The 14,930-nt window shown below is 46.1% G+C and overlaps 1 protein-coding gene across 1 annotated transcript in view; it reads left to right on the top strand.

The window, feature by feature from the left end:
* Positions 1–14,930, top strand: part of HUNK (hormonally up-regulated Neu-associated kinase) — a 104,636-nt gene that overhangs the window by 68,375 nt on the left and 21,331 nt on the right. Inside the window, exons 5-6 of the mRNA XM_045902560.3 lie at positions 4,999–5,126; positions 11,919–12,054. Of these exons, the coding sequence (XP_045758516.1) occupies positions 4,999–5,126; positions 11,919–12,054 (264 nt within the window). The remainder of the gene's footprint in view (positions 1–4,998; positions 5,127–11,918; positions 12,055–14,930) is intronic.

Below are 14,930 nucleotides of genomic sequence, written 5' to 3'. Positions count from 1 at the left end.
CCCTCCTTTCAAGACTTTAAATCAGAAGTTGTATTGAAAGTTGGTGCTGAAAGATGGAAAGATGGTGCTTTTAGGCAGAGAGTTATTTTTAATTTTTTGGAGGCAGTTCCTTTCTTGAAGAATCATACAGAAGCCAGGTGTGTCAGCTGGAGGTTCTCTCAGCTTCACTCTGTTATAAACTGGGCAGTTCCTGAGGATGTTGCTCACCAGCTCTTTGGGAACAGTAGCCAGACACCCCCAGGGACCAGCCCAGCTCTGTCCCTTACTTTGTCCCTGTGTCCTGCTAAAGGTGCTGCCTGACTTCTCCAGGACGGTCCGGCCCTCTGCTTTTCCTCTCTTGGATGATGGGTGACACTCCAGCTTTTCCTCCAGGGAGTATCTCATTATCTGACAAAACATGACGACCATGATTGGGCTTCCTGACATAATCCCAAAGATTCCAAATTTATATTTCATGGGGCCCCATCCCCTCATCTTCCTGCTTTTCTTCATTGTCAACTTATCTTTCCCTTTTGACGCCCTCATATTCCACACTGGCCAGTAGCTTTGGGTTTTCTATCATCCAGTAATTGACTGAGCCTTCTTTCTTTCTGTTTGGAAAAACCCCCATAGTGTTTGTTTGTTGTGTCCTTCATTCCAGTCTCTCATCCCTTTTTTTCTCGATTTGTAATTCGGGGTGCCTGGGTGGCTCAGTTGGTTAAGCGTCTGACTCTTGGTTTCGGGTCAGGTCATGATCTCAAGGTCATGGGATTGAGCCCCATGTCAGGCTCTGCACTCAGGGTGGAGTCTGCTTGAGATTCTCTCTCCCTCCCCCTCTGCCCCTCCCCGCTCGTGCTCTCTAATAAATAAATTTAAAAATCTTAAGCAAAAAATCTATTTGTGACTCCTGGGGGCCCCATGTCTGCCATGGAGATGTTAGAAAGTCCCTGGACCATATTTCAAAAGACACATCAGGAAATTCTGAACATATCTTGAGACTCCTACTAATTCTATGGGATTACAGAGGTTTATAAACTGCATTCCACATTTTTCCCTTGGTATTCTCACATACTTCTGAAATGTCAGAGGGATGAGATTTCTCTTTATCCCGATATTAAACATGTATGAAAAGCCTGGGGAGAGGAATGAAGACACTCGATCTGGTTTCTTCATAAAATCTCCTGGAACGGGATGACTCTTCACATAGATTTCCATTATTATTTGATAACAGGATACAGTTGTTGTATAATAATTGTAGCTTTGTATCTGTGGTTTTTAAAAGTTTAGTGATGAAGCAGATCACATTTATCAGGCACTGAGTCTGTACCAGACCCAGGATCTAGTACTTTCTGTGGCTTAGTTCATTTGACCCTCATATAGCTTGAGAGGTAGGTACTGTTGTTACCCATGGTTTGTAGAGGAGAGACCCTGGATGAGATAGCAGGGTCCTCTTTAACGACTTGCGACTGTTTTTGCTGACAATAAACCTCTCCAAGCGAAATGAAATTCTGGAGTCAGTTTGGTAAAATAATCGGTTTTTGTAAAAACCACTCACTCCATCCTGGTTGGAGTACTCTGCACAGGATCACCAGTACTGTCTTTAAAATAAGCATCGGTTACATTTATCTGTGGTCCCAGACAGATAATGGAGAAAGGCAGTGATCAGAATGTCATCTTTTGAGGCCAGCTGGTGGCGAGGAGATGTCTCAAAGGCGCCTTGAAGAAAGAAACTTCCATAAAGGTTTTAGAGTTGGTCCTCCGGCCTCATATTACATATTACATCCTTCAGTTGGATTTCCTGCCATGACTGTAATGTCCTACCTCCTATAGCATGTGGCACGATTTTATGCATCCCACCGGTGACAGGAAGCTCTGTGTCCCCTGAAGACACAGGGAAATAGAAAAGGTCATAGGACACTATTCTTCAAACTGAAGTATTATATACTCTTCTTGAAAAGGAAAAACATTCTTGGTAACCCCTGGTGTTGACTTTAGTTATTTTTATTTAAATTTTGCTTAATGTACATGAATGTAAAATTAAGCTCCTTTTATGTATGGCCCTGTACAAATTAAAACCCAAAACTAATTTACAAGTTAAATATAACCAAGACTGAAAGAATCCCCAAATATTCAAATTAGCAGCATTAGTTGGGTGCCACGGCTTCTGCTTCGTGAGAATGGAATTGCTCTAAGGGGTCTGGGCATACTTCTCCTTCCTAGGCACAGGCACTCTGAGCTGGTTGGCCCATTGCCATGTGATCACTCAATTCTCCCCGCCGTTTTCACCCTTCCAGTGGCTTTCAAACCTGACCTTGCATCTGAAGCACCTGGAGGGCTTGTGAAAACCCGGATTGTGGAGCCCTACCCCCAGAGATTCTGATTCCGTGAGTTTGGGGCGGGGCCCAAGAATTTGGAGATCCAACATTTCCAGGTGATGCTGCACACTTTGGGAACCACCCCAAAGTCCATTTCTGTTCCTTTCTTATTAGCCTGTGACAATAAGAGTGCTATATTTTGGCAAAGGTTGTGTGTCGGTAAACACAAATGCAAAAGCAAGCACCGAAATCCAGTGTGTACTTGGTTATATGGTGGCTGACCAATGGCCCTGGTTGCGGCTTGTAGGATGTTTTAGTATATCAGCAAAAGAAACTCAAAAATAGAACTGCTGAACCCCTGAAGACGTGTCCTATGGACTTCAGTTTGAGAAACAGTGTATGGTTGGGTATTATAAAACATTTACCTGTGGGAGGAGGGAAATGATACTGTGTAAGAAGGAGGCTCTTCAGCTGTAGGTGTGAATGTTACGACCAAGACGAAGGTGCCCAGAAGCGAGCAGGGACAGAGAAGACTGGTCTTGTTCCACAACCAAAGGGGAGAAGAGAGAGACCATGGCCTAGTATGGGGATGCCTTCCTCGTGTCTAGAGTTGCCCTAAATGGAATGAGCTGCATTGGGGAGGTTGGTAACCGTTGTCTTGAAGGTGGTTCAGGAGCCCCCAAGAACTTTGTGCATGTTCTGGGAGGGTTTCCTATTACAAACGCCACGTGTCCAAGACCCCTTTGAATGCAGAAATTCTATAACTGGGAGGGTTGGCGGGGGGGCTTCTTAGTTTTCTCTCTTGTTGGTCTCCAAGACCCCTCCCAGCCAGGATGTTTAGCTTTGGCTCAAACATATCCACAATGCAGCATCGCATGGTAGGTTCCCAAACGCGTTACCAGCCCTAGTGCTCCATGTCTCCGCCCCTCCCAGCTTCTTCAGTTCTGTCACTGTTCCCACCATTCGTCCTGCTTTCCACGTTTGTGGACAACTTGGCACAGCTCCTTCCGATGTCTACTACTTACCAGCCTGTCTCTCTCTGGCCTGCCATCCCTCTCAGCCTCCAATAGCAGCGTGCTGATTTACTGCCCCAGGCTCCTGCTCCCTGTTCTGAGCCCCTTAAAGCCACTTAATACCAGATGACTGCTCCCCAAATATTTTGGCCGCAGAACTTGTATTCACCCAACATCTGTTCTTGACCTGGGGAATGCGTTCTACCAAACACACAGGGAAATGCTCCTGTAAATGGCTCTGCCTATGCCTGGTTCATTCTTCTCTCCATATCTCGTCTGCCCAGCTTATCATCCCCATCCCAAAGACCTAGAACCTTGCACTTAGATACTCGCCCCTCCCCCCCAGAGGCCACCTGTCTTCAAGTACTTACTACAGACTTTTTTCTCCCTTAATTGAACGCCTCTGTGGTCGGAAGCAGCCAAGTGCATTTCTTAAACCCCCTGCATTTGCCGCGACTTGAAAAGATTGTGCTGAGTCATCTGTTGACTCGTTGACTGTCCGTCCCCACAATCCAAGATGGCAGGGCTTTGTCTGGTTCACCCCTGCGCACCTGTACCTGGGGTGGGGAGCCAGCCAGCAAGTGTCTGTGGCCTGAATGTTTAGGTATCTGTCTCCGTAACTCCGCTGTGAGTTACAGCGGAGGCACCGGATCTTAGAGTTATGTCTGCAATCTGAGAATGATTTCTGGCTGGAGTCCGTGGGCTCTGTACCTGTCGTGATCTGGGACACTGTAATTCACAGGCGCCTCAGTGGAACTGGGCCCCAAGGGTCTTAATTTCAGTCTCACTGGATTTGTTTTGACTGGAAATCCTATTGCCTGTTTTTAAAACATATTCCCTCGGGCACATTTGAACACTTGAGACCTCTGGGCAGACAGGTATTTCATCCCCATCGGGAAATCTCATCAAGATGATATGAGGTTTGCGCATCAGGAAAATAAAAGTCCTCCAAGAAGATGTTGCCGTTCGCTAGGTTGGCTTTGGGTATAAGCAGTTAAGCCCATTCAGAAGGTATTCCGACCACATCTGAGCTACGGGGCCAGGGCTGGGGGTGCAGAATCTCACAATGAACAATAATATAAAAAATAAGGGTGGGAAGGAGACACCGCCCCCAGCCACCCCCCGGGGAATTCTCTAGTTATAGGCACAAACAGAATTCAAGGGAAAAGCAACAGGCCAGTTTTGGGGATGTGACTTTTGTTTCGAAGGACTGACAGGTAATCAGACCTGCCAGCCAGGCTGTGGCTTGCCTCCCTGTGCAGGGTCTTGCCCTTTATTTTTTTGTCTAGCTTCCTCCAGGTTCCACCTTATAAGCCATCCTTGGAAGACCACATAATGGCAAGACTACTTTTACTCAAGGCTCCTAGCATGCTCCTGATATTTTTCACAGAATTTGGTCTGGACTTCCTTCCAGAAGGAAGGACATGGTTTCCCTTCTTTAGGGGGTAGCTCTTGAAGTTCCTTAGACTCCTTTGATCTCCACGGTCCATTGTCCAAGTCTTCACAGGCAAGCTTTTACCCATGCCTTTCACTTTTGCTCCTTCACTGTGGTGCCGAGTTTTCTAGAAAGAAGGCCTCTTGAGGTCAGCGTGAAAGTGCCAGGGCTGAAGCTTTGCCAAGCCCATGCCCTATTTGTCTTCCTCTCCCAGGGGCCCCATTCTGGGCTCATGCTTTGGTGTGTCTCTTTTCAGAGGTGTGAACATGTATGCCATGTTGACTGGGACCCTGCCTTTCACGGTGGAGCCTTTTAGCCTGAGGGCTTTGTACCAGAAGATGGTGGACAAGGAAATGAACCCCCTCCCCACCCAGCTCTCCACAGGTAAGGTGCCCGCTGCTCTGGATTCTGGGTTCCAGGACTTGTATGCCTACCAGATTTGGTCCATCCATGAAGCAGTATTTGCTTTGCAGAAATGGTATTAGGCCTTGTCCTAGGATTAAACTATGACTCAGGTGTGGTTGAGTTTCCCATGGGTAAGCAACCATTCATCTCACCTTGGTCCTTTTCTTTTTCATTATAACTCTGAACCCCTAACTTCCTCCTTCTGCACAAAACACACACATCGAAAGGATCTTGGAAAAATAATTGCAGTCTTGATTGTTTTAAAGCTCACCATATTATAATGTTGACTTTGAAAAAAAGCATTTATAACCACATTTCTATTGTGCTTTCCTCAGTCCATTCACTGTAAAGGAATATTACTTTCATTCAAGTTTGGTCTGTGATTTGTTTTGCTATTTGAGGTTTGAGCCTGTCAAAAGCTTTTAAATATATGTAGTTTCAGTTACTTGATTAGACTGAATCATCAGGTGTGTTTGGCAAGTATTCTCAAACTTCAGGTGGTTCACGTTTCAATAAACAGGTCACACTAAGATTTGGTTTCAGACCCAGTAAATTAGCACAATTTGTTCTTTTGTTTGGGTCACAATTCACTTCAAGTGCCTGGCTTCAGGTTGGCCCTGGCAATTATTTAATTGGCTCCTTAGAATAAACTCAGCTTCAGCTTCACTAAGATAAGGCATGCAACAACAACAACAACAACAAAAAAGGTAATTATTTAATTTCAACTTACAATACATGGTTTAAAATACAGCATTTTTATTTTACTACTGTTATGTATTTTTTCTCTTGAGTTTATAAAGCATCCATGAAGCTTGCCAAATGGAATTCAAGCTGAAATGCATTCTTGTATGTCATGATCTAATTTGGTCTGTACTTTGCTAGGGAGGGTGGAATCTCTCGTACCCTCATGCCTGAAAAAGGCAGACAGGGCTCCCTTTGAGTACCACTGAGACACTGAGGAGCTGGAGAAATGCTTCTCATTATTTTAGTCATGGTAGGCCAGACTGTGCTACAGTAACAAATAGCCCCCAAATCTCAGTGGCTTAAGACAACAAAGACTTCTTTCTCATTCATGCCACAGATCTGTGGAGAACTGGATCAAGGGTTGGAGGATTCTGCCCCTTCTAGTCAGTCAGAGTCCCAGACTGATGGAGCAGCTACCATTTCAAACATACCTGGTCCATGTGGAGGGAAAGAAAAGTCTAGAACATCTCTCACTTAGCAATGAAGTCTCCCACCAATGTTCTATTCATAACTCCTAACTTTCTAAAGCGTGTCGCATGGCTTCACCCAACTAAAGGGGAATGGGGAAATACAACCCTGCTGTGTGTCTAAAAGGCAGAAAACCAGTAACATCTATTGAACGGCATGAGTGTGGGCCACAGGTTGTGGGAGGAAGAACAGGTGGTTCAGCCCGTGGTAGTCCCCAGGGTGGGTTGCGCATCAGGGTAAGGGCAGGGAGATTAGCAGCCCAAGAAGTCAGTCTCATTACTTCAGAACTGACATTGTTTTGAGGCACCTGGGTGGTGCAGTCGGGTAAGCTTCCAGCTCTTAGTTTTGGCTCAGGTCATGATCTCAGGGTCCTGGGATCAAGCTTCGCATCGGGCTCTGTGTGTGCTCAGTGTGGAGTCTGTTTGAGATTCTCTGTCCCTCTCCCTCTGTCCCTCCCACTTGTGCTCTCTCTCTCTCTCAAATAAATAAATAAATCTTTAAAAAGAAAAGAACCAACATTGTTTTAACCCCAGTAATACTACCCAGACTTAGCAGGCTGGGCTCTATGTGTTTTCTGATTGTGAAAATTAAATATACCTTAAAGAAGTAAAAGCTCCACTCCGAAGATGTTTAAGAAAATAGTCCAGAAGAAATTCCAAAGAAGATATGTAAGAAATGTTCTGAGCGATTTTAGCGTCACTGGGGTTGGCTCCTGCTCTGAGCAGACAGCTTTGACTTTGGCCTTAAGCTGTGTGTGTGCTTTTTAAAGATCTTCACATTCCTAAGGGACTTTGTTGTCTTGACTTGTCAAGCATGAACAAGCAAGAATTGCATTTCTTTCTTCTTCTTCTTCTTTTTTAAGGTTTTATTTAATTAAGGGCGCCTGGATGACTCAGTCGGTTAAGTGTCCGCCTTCGGCTCAGGTCATGATCCCAGGGTTCTGGGATCGAGCCCTGCATTGGGCTCCCTGCTCGGTGGGGATTCTGCTTCTCTGCCTCTCCCTCTCCTTCTCTTTCTGCCCCTCCACACCACTTGTGCTCTCAAGAGAGAGGAGAAGGACAAGCAGACTCCCTGCTGAGTGTGGAGCGCACGGTGCTTAATTTCATGACCCCAAGGTCATAACCCAAACCTAAACCAAGAGTTAGTTGCTCAACCGACTGAGCCACCCAGGCACCCCAAGAATTGCATTTCTATATTTGATTTTCCAATTCAGGAATCTGGACTCCTCCCCTAATTTTTTTTTTTTAAACTATTGGGATATATAAGCATTTCTCCTATTTCTCCTCAACGAGGGCTTCCTGCCAGGTATCAAGCGTGGTGTTTGTACAGAATAGATTCTCGGGGAATCTAGGTTGCTGACTTGGGTTGTCCAAGTGTGTGGCTCTGGAAGGCAGCCCACAGATCCTCCCACCTGCTCAGGGACAGGATTTGACCCAATGCACTGGGGCCCCGAGCTGCTGTCTGGCTACTGGAGGGGTGCAGGTCCTCTTACCTTGTTTACACAGTGAATGACCTCAGTTTCAGAGGTGAGCCCCTGGCCTTCTGATGGCCTGTTTCATTAAGCCTCTCACCAACACCATCTTCATTTTTTTACAAGATTTTATTTATTTATTTATTTGGGAGAAAGAGAGAGAGAGCACGCACACAAGCAGGGAGAGGGGCAGAGGGAGAGGGAGAAGCAGACTCCCCGCTGAGCAGGGAGCCCGATGTGGGACTTGATCCCATGACCTGAGCCAAAGGCAGACGCTTCACTGGCTGAGCCACCCAGGCGCCCCTCACCAACACATCTTTAATTTCATGATTCTATCACTCATATTTGCAATGATCTCTATACATCTATTGTGTAATAGTACTCTTTTTTTAGATTAAGTTGGGAGAATTTTTTTTTTTTAAGATTTTATTTATTTATCTGAGAGAGAGAATGGGAGATAGAGAGCATGAGAGGGGAAGGGTCAGAGGGAGAAGCAGGCCCTCCGCTGAGCAGGGAGCCCGATGTGGGACTCGATCCCGGGACTCCAGAATCATGACCTGAGCCGAAGGCAGTTGCTTAACCAACTGAGCCACCCAGGCGCCCTAAGTTGGGAGAATTTTTGCCGAGTTGAAAAAAAAGGACAGCGTTACTGCCCTTGTGAGTCCTTTGTGCATGCTTTTGAAGAATTGCCCCTCATCTCTACCACGTGGTTTGAAAACTTAAGCTTCTGGGCCCTTTCCAATTCTCGCTTCTAGACAGTCTCGTTCTGCTTGTTGGCACTTGCGAATCGCAGAGTTGGGAATGCCTTTCATGGCTTACACATTTTTCAGACAGCTTATCTTTACATCTCTACTTCTCAGTGATGTGCTTTCATATTCCAAACAGTCACTTCCGAGCCAGGAGGGTTTTATACCATGAAGTCATGGAAGTGAAGCCGAAGGCGCAAGGGGAGAGCCAGTGCCAACGGGGATCTGTGAGAAGGTTCAACTGTCAAATAATTGTCGTTGCTGCTTTTGCCTCGGAGGTGATAAGGAAGGAGACTCGGGTGCGGATAGGACTCCCATTTGCATCTGCTGGGCTACACGTCCGATTGGCTTTGTCTGTGTCCTGTAGCCTTTTCCCTAGGCATGGTGTCAAGGTGCTCACACAAACCAGTCCAGACTATGGAAAGCAGACTCTGCATGGAGGGAAGTGGGTTTCGCACCGGAGAAGTGCATGCCACGTGCGATGTGGAGCAAGGAGGCGGAGCTCTCTGTGCGGGTCATCCCTACCCTGGGGCCTGAATGGAGACCCCAGTTACTAGCTTAGAAGGGTAGAGAGCAATGAGAGGCCGGGCCCACCATGGCTTTCCAGGACAATGGAGAATTTTAATCCCTTTTGCTCATGAAACCTAGGGATTTTCAGGATCCTAAGACAAACTTCAAAGAACTCTCCCGATATTTTCAAAGTCCTTCGTGGATAGGAATGCCATGTTGGTGATGTCCAAAGAAATAAAATTCATCAGTAGAGATTAGAACTAAAATTGCTTGTGCTCATCAGCAAATTGTGAAGATGCCGAGTGCGTGGTTCTGAAAATAGAACAGAAATGCACATCCAGTCCGTTCTTAGCTCTTTGGGTTAATCATACTCTGAAAAAGCCTGGCAGTAGCCTGGGTTGTACAGGTCCTTTGAGGGTAAGCGACAGAGATGTCTCAGAAACATCATGAACGCACAGCCTCCACATTTCAATGGAGGAAGCCCACATATTTTTTATTTGACCAATAGATGGCCCTGATTAGGCATCCAGATGACGCTTACAATGTAGGGGAGTCGAGAGAAGGGAGATAGAGGTTCCAGAAAGAGGAACTTCTTCTTCGTCTTTTTTTTTTTTTGAGATCTCTTTGCTTTTCAGACCATTGAAGAATATTTTAGGAAAGTTTTATTTGGAGACCCAGCTATAAAACTTAAGAGTATTAAATGTACCTCACGAGTAAGCTGGCGTCTGCACGTATATTTTTACCCACTCCATTCTTAATGAGAAATGACTTTCTGGTGACCACAGCAACTGGATGGGAACCCACTGGGGGAGTTACCTGGTGGCATGAGCAAGTAAAAATTGTTTCTTTTGGGTGGATTCTGCCATCATCATCAGCTCCTCTTTTGATGGCTTGATTTCTACCCTGCAGAAAATGGATTGACAGAAAACACTACCATTCTGTAAGAACAGTATTAGAATGACAACTAAAAGCTTGTGAGAAAGTGACTTTTCTTCGAGAGGTTAGATTATGTTAGAAAACTGAAAGATAACTTTGGAGAGAAGGATAGAAAAGTTTGGGAACTGGGGCTCCTGGGTGGCTCAGTCGGTTGAGTGTCCAACTCTTGGTTCTGGCTCAGGTCTTGACCTCATGGGTTGTGGGATCAAGCCCCACATCGGGCTCCATGCTCAGCAGGAGTCTGCTTGGATATTCTCTCTCTCTCTGCCCCTTCTCCAGCACACGCTCTCTCTCTCTCTCAAATAAATAAGTAAAATCTTAAAAAAAAAAAAAAAAAAAAAGAAAAGTTTGGGAACCAAGCAAATTAGGACTCTGTTCTGGAGTCTATTACTTGGTCTACTGGAAATTGGATATCATAGACAAAGCTACATAAAAGGATATTTTTTATAGTGCCAAGACAATATGACCATGCTCTGTAAGAGAAGGAGCATAGAATAAAAAGAAAGTCATAATCCCACAACTCAAGCAAGACAGACCATCTTCATTTCAAAGTAATCCCTGGCATTCTTTGTCCATATGTGTTCATGTGTATTCTTCTGCTAGCAATTTTGGAGCCTGTGACCTTCCTATGCATTATACACATGTTTCCTCATGTCGTGCAGTTGTCTTACATTGTTATAATCTTCAAGGATGCAAATATCTACTTAGAGATGAACCTTAGTGTCTGGATGGACAGCAGGTGCTTCGTTAAATATCCGTCTAATGAAAGGAGGCCCAGGGCATTTGAAAATCATTTTTGCCTGGGATGGAAAGGAAAGGGGGCTGGAGGGATTTTATAGTTTGTCAGTTGCTTCTCATATTTTTTTCTTTACATACCATGCTCAGCATAACTGATGTGACCACAGCAAACTTCAGTCAGCTACAAAATAAGGACAAACTTGATTGGCGTACATTCTGCCCAAGCAGCCCCTTCATTTTGAGGGAGAGCACAAAAGGAAAGGGCCTATCAAGTAGACATGGGTTTATAGTGTGGTGCTTACTGGAACTTTGTACACAAAGTAGGCATTTAAAACTTGGGTGGCTGTTACAGAGTTGACTTACACTTTCACTGAAGCTGGCTCTCTGATTGGCCTGGCTGCATGGGCATGGGCTCTGGCTGGTCTGGGTACTGTGCTGTCTGTTTAGGGTGTGGGGACTAAGTGGACGGCCATGCAAAATGGCTTTAAAAGAAAGAACAAGGGGTGCCTGGATGGTTCAGTCAGTTAAATGTCTGACTCTTGATTTCAGCTCAGGTCGTGATCTCAGGGTTGTGAGATGGAGCCCCATGTTGGGCTCCGTGCTGGGCATGGAGCTTATTTAGGATTCTCTCTCTCCCTGTCCCTCCGCCCCTCCCCTCCCCCTCCCCAATTCTTTAAAAAAAAAAAAAAAAAGACCAGAAAGAAAGCAGGACCTCCCTTGGTCTCTTGAGACTCTGTGTGTCACATGGTGAGAGGCAAGTTAGAAGGTATAATTCAGAGTGCCTTTACCCTCTGGTTCCTTTCTGAGTACTTCCTCAAAAAACCACCTTGAGAACAAGCATTTTCTCTTTACTTTCTTTTATCCCTTCAAGCATGGAAATAGAACAGCTCTTGGGCTCACCTTTAGAGATGGGCCGCAAGATCAGACCACAGGTTGTCCTGGGAAGTGCAGGGCATGGGGAGACCCGAATTGGGTCTTGCTTAACCGTGTACCCTTGGACAGATATCTTAAACTCTTTGGACTTGAGGCACCCGGAGATCCAGGGAATAGACCAGTGCTGGCCATGACTCAGGAGCGGGGGTGGACCACCTGCCTTGAGTCTCGGTGGCATCTGCGTTCAGCCTGTAACATGGGTATGTTTGCCTAATGTCTTCCCAGGTGCCATCAACTTCCTGCGCTCTCTCCTGGAACCAGATCCTGTGAAGAGGCCCAATATTCAGCAAGCACTGGCGAATCGCTGGCTTAATGAGAATTACACGGGCAAAGTGCCATGTAATGTCACCTATCCCAACAGGTAAGTACACACAGAGGGACCCCTTCTCAGGCCAGATGGGGCTGCCTCCTGAGCCCTGAATATTTCTGGACAGGAAGCAGTACATGATTCAAGGAAAAGCTGTGTTTTCTCTTGGCTGCCCATCCCCCACTCTGTGCCCACACATCCAGGGACAGGCCCACCTCAGTGCACAAGAGGAAGGGTAGAGGGGGACATCCCATGTGGTTGTGCAGACTGTGCCCTGCACGGGGCACCCAGCAGAGGGTGGGTGGAGGCTGGAATCCACACCACATTCCCCTTGTCATTCTTGCTCCGGGGGCTTACATCTTCACAAAGTGGCACCTCTTTCTAATTCACACAAAGGGACCGTTCAGACTAGCTGTGGCCTGAGTGTGTGTGTGTGTGTGTGTGTGTGTGTGTGTGAGCGTGTCCGTGATGGTATCTGGTTGTATTTGAGTGTGTGTGAGATCCATTCCTGGGCTCTCCCACCAGCCTCAGGCAGAATCCAGTGGGATTGGCCCTCTCCCCATTCAAACCACCCCTGGGGCCCCTCTTCTGCTGCTTCTTTGCTCCGATGTTTAGTTTAGCCCCGAGTCCCCTGCTCAGAATGGTGGAGGCAAGAAGAAAAGGCGGTAGAAGGAGACAGTTGCTTCAGGCCATGTTTCCCGGTGGACTTCTGTGAAGGCTTCACCTTAGCAGCTTCCAAGAGGAGGATGCTTCAGGCAAGGCTCGCAGGCGGGGATCCACAGCGTGGAAACCCTGAGGGGCACCTCGTGGTGGCCCACACGTCGCCATTCCTGCTGCACTGACTACAGATTTGAAAACAAGTACAAGAAAGCATTTCCTTGTACTTTCTTCATACTCATTTGACATATTGTTAACTGCCCTGAGTGAAGCATGAGGCCCCTCACCTTGGTTCCTTTACAGCAAACATGAAGACCACATGGGTCAAATACCTTCCAGTTCTGGGACCCACACTCTAGGGCCTGGGCCTGCTCACTGTAGTCTGAAGCCCAGATGAGAACAAGGACCACTGATGAGGGGGACAGATACATTTCAGAATGTCCAGGAGGGTCTGGAAACATCCACCAAGCCGGAGGAAAGCTGTCACACTGAGTTCTCCAAATAGGATGGGCAGGCAGGGCTCTGTCTTGGGGGAGAAAGTTCTAGAAGAACTTTAAGAGGCCACAGGTGGAGTTTGCATCCATGCTACTGAGCCAAATTTACACTCACTCTGAGTATGGATGAGGTAGTTTCACTCCGTTGCCATCTAGAATTCTAGCATTTGACTCTTGAGAGGTAATTTAAACCAAGTCTAGGTTACTTAGGTTACCAGGGGAACCTGGAAATAGACTGCTGGTTTCCACCACTGGCTCCACTTGGCCCGTGTCTGAAACAGACACCAGAAATATTACCTCAAGGTGAGATGGAAAGCAAAGCTGGGGAGCCATGGCTCATTACCAATGCTCACGAAGGACGGCAGCGCACAGGTATGCTTTCCGCTAGAGGAGGGCATGCTGGTGGCAGCCACGTGAGTCATTAAGCTAATGTAATCACTGCCTAAATGAGCATAATCAACCCACCGAATGTGGCAGCTGTTGGAAGGAAGCGGAGCTGGCATTAGAAATACAGTCTCCCCCTCCTTGTTGGCCGCATCCTCATTCACAAAGAATCCTACCGTGGCGCCTCATTCTATAGCTTTTCCACAGGTGGTAGTCAGGCATTTGTAGATTAAACCAAATTTAGGATCCTGTACTGGATTTTGCCAGATTAGCCATTTTTTTTTTTTGCCTTTGGACTTGGTCAGAAGCATAAAGGCTGCACATGAACTAGCTGGGTTGTGAAAATGGTTAAGATCATGTCTATTGAAGAAAACAGCCGCTTGCTATCTTCTGTTTATACAAGGCCCACAGCTCATTTTGTACCAGAGGCAAATCAATGTTCGTTTTAAAGTACCAAAACCAGAAATCTGAACTCTTGTGGGAGGTAGGTTTTTTACAGTCTTGATTTTGAAAAATGTGTAAGGCAAAAAAAAAAAAAAGCAAGAAAGAAAGAATCAGTGCTTTTGATAGTTATTTTTCTGGTTTGACCAGAGTACAGATAAATGGAGTCAGAACATGTGATCAGGGAAAGGAATATGGACTGTATTATAAAGTATATTTTATAGCTTCCCAACAAACCTAGCCTCAGATTTCATTATTTTAGATGTTGTTAAAAATGTTTTACTTGGGGAAAGAGCGAAAATACAGGACTTATGTTTTGTATCACTCTTCTGTAAAGCCTTCTGTTAAGTCATTTGGGCTTCCAAGTTGATCTTCAAAAGGCAAGAGGAAAATAACTTTAAAAGTCAACTTTTTATAATAAATATTCGTGCCAGTCAGTCAACAGTTTGCTGTGCACGGGCCAGCCTCCCTGTGTGCTAGAAGCAGATATTTTTAGGGAGGTAACCTTGGCTGCCTTCCTCCATCGCCCTGCTTGAGCCTGGACAGTCTCCCACCATCCAGTTAGCTCTGGAGGTGGGCGGGAGGGAAAGGAGGTCATTGGCAACAGGGTGAAATTAGGCCAAATTGGTAGAATAGGTTATTTAATGCAGATTTACTCAGAATTATACCTGGGGTTCTGGAACGTTTTACTAGTGTCCAAACATGGGGAGATAGTCAAAATTAAGTAACCGATATTGCAGACTTCCAAATATACACGTTGCTTACTGAAAATGTTTAGTACTCTCAGTCAACAGAGTCGACAGTGTCTTTTGGCAGAGCTCTCGTGTTTCTGAAGACAGTGGCTATAGAAGGGCCGAGATGGGGTGCCTGCCCCTGCTTACTGCCCCCTTCTCACCTCCACCCCCCAGCCCCACCCTGGTGGCACCCCTCTGCCGCAGCGCTCTCTCTTGGGGA

This window comes from Mirounga angustirostris, unplaced genomic scaffold (genome assembly GCF_029215605.1).
Source record: "Mirounga angustirostris isolate CCGP_5_RB_7025 unplaced genomic scaffold, mMirAng1.0.hap1 SCAF_1, whole genome shotgun sequence".
NCBI classification, from domain to species: Eukaryota; Metazoa; Chordata; class Mammalia; order Carnivora; family Phocidae; genus Mirounga; species Mirounga angustirostris.
This window is presented reverse-complemented; position numbering and strand designations above follow the sequence as displayed.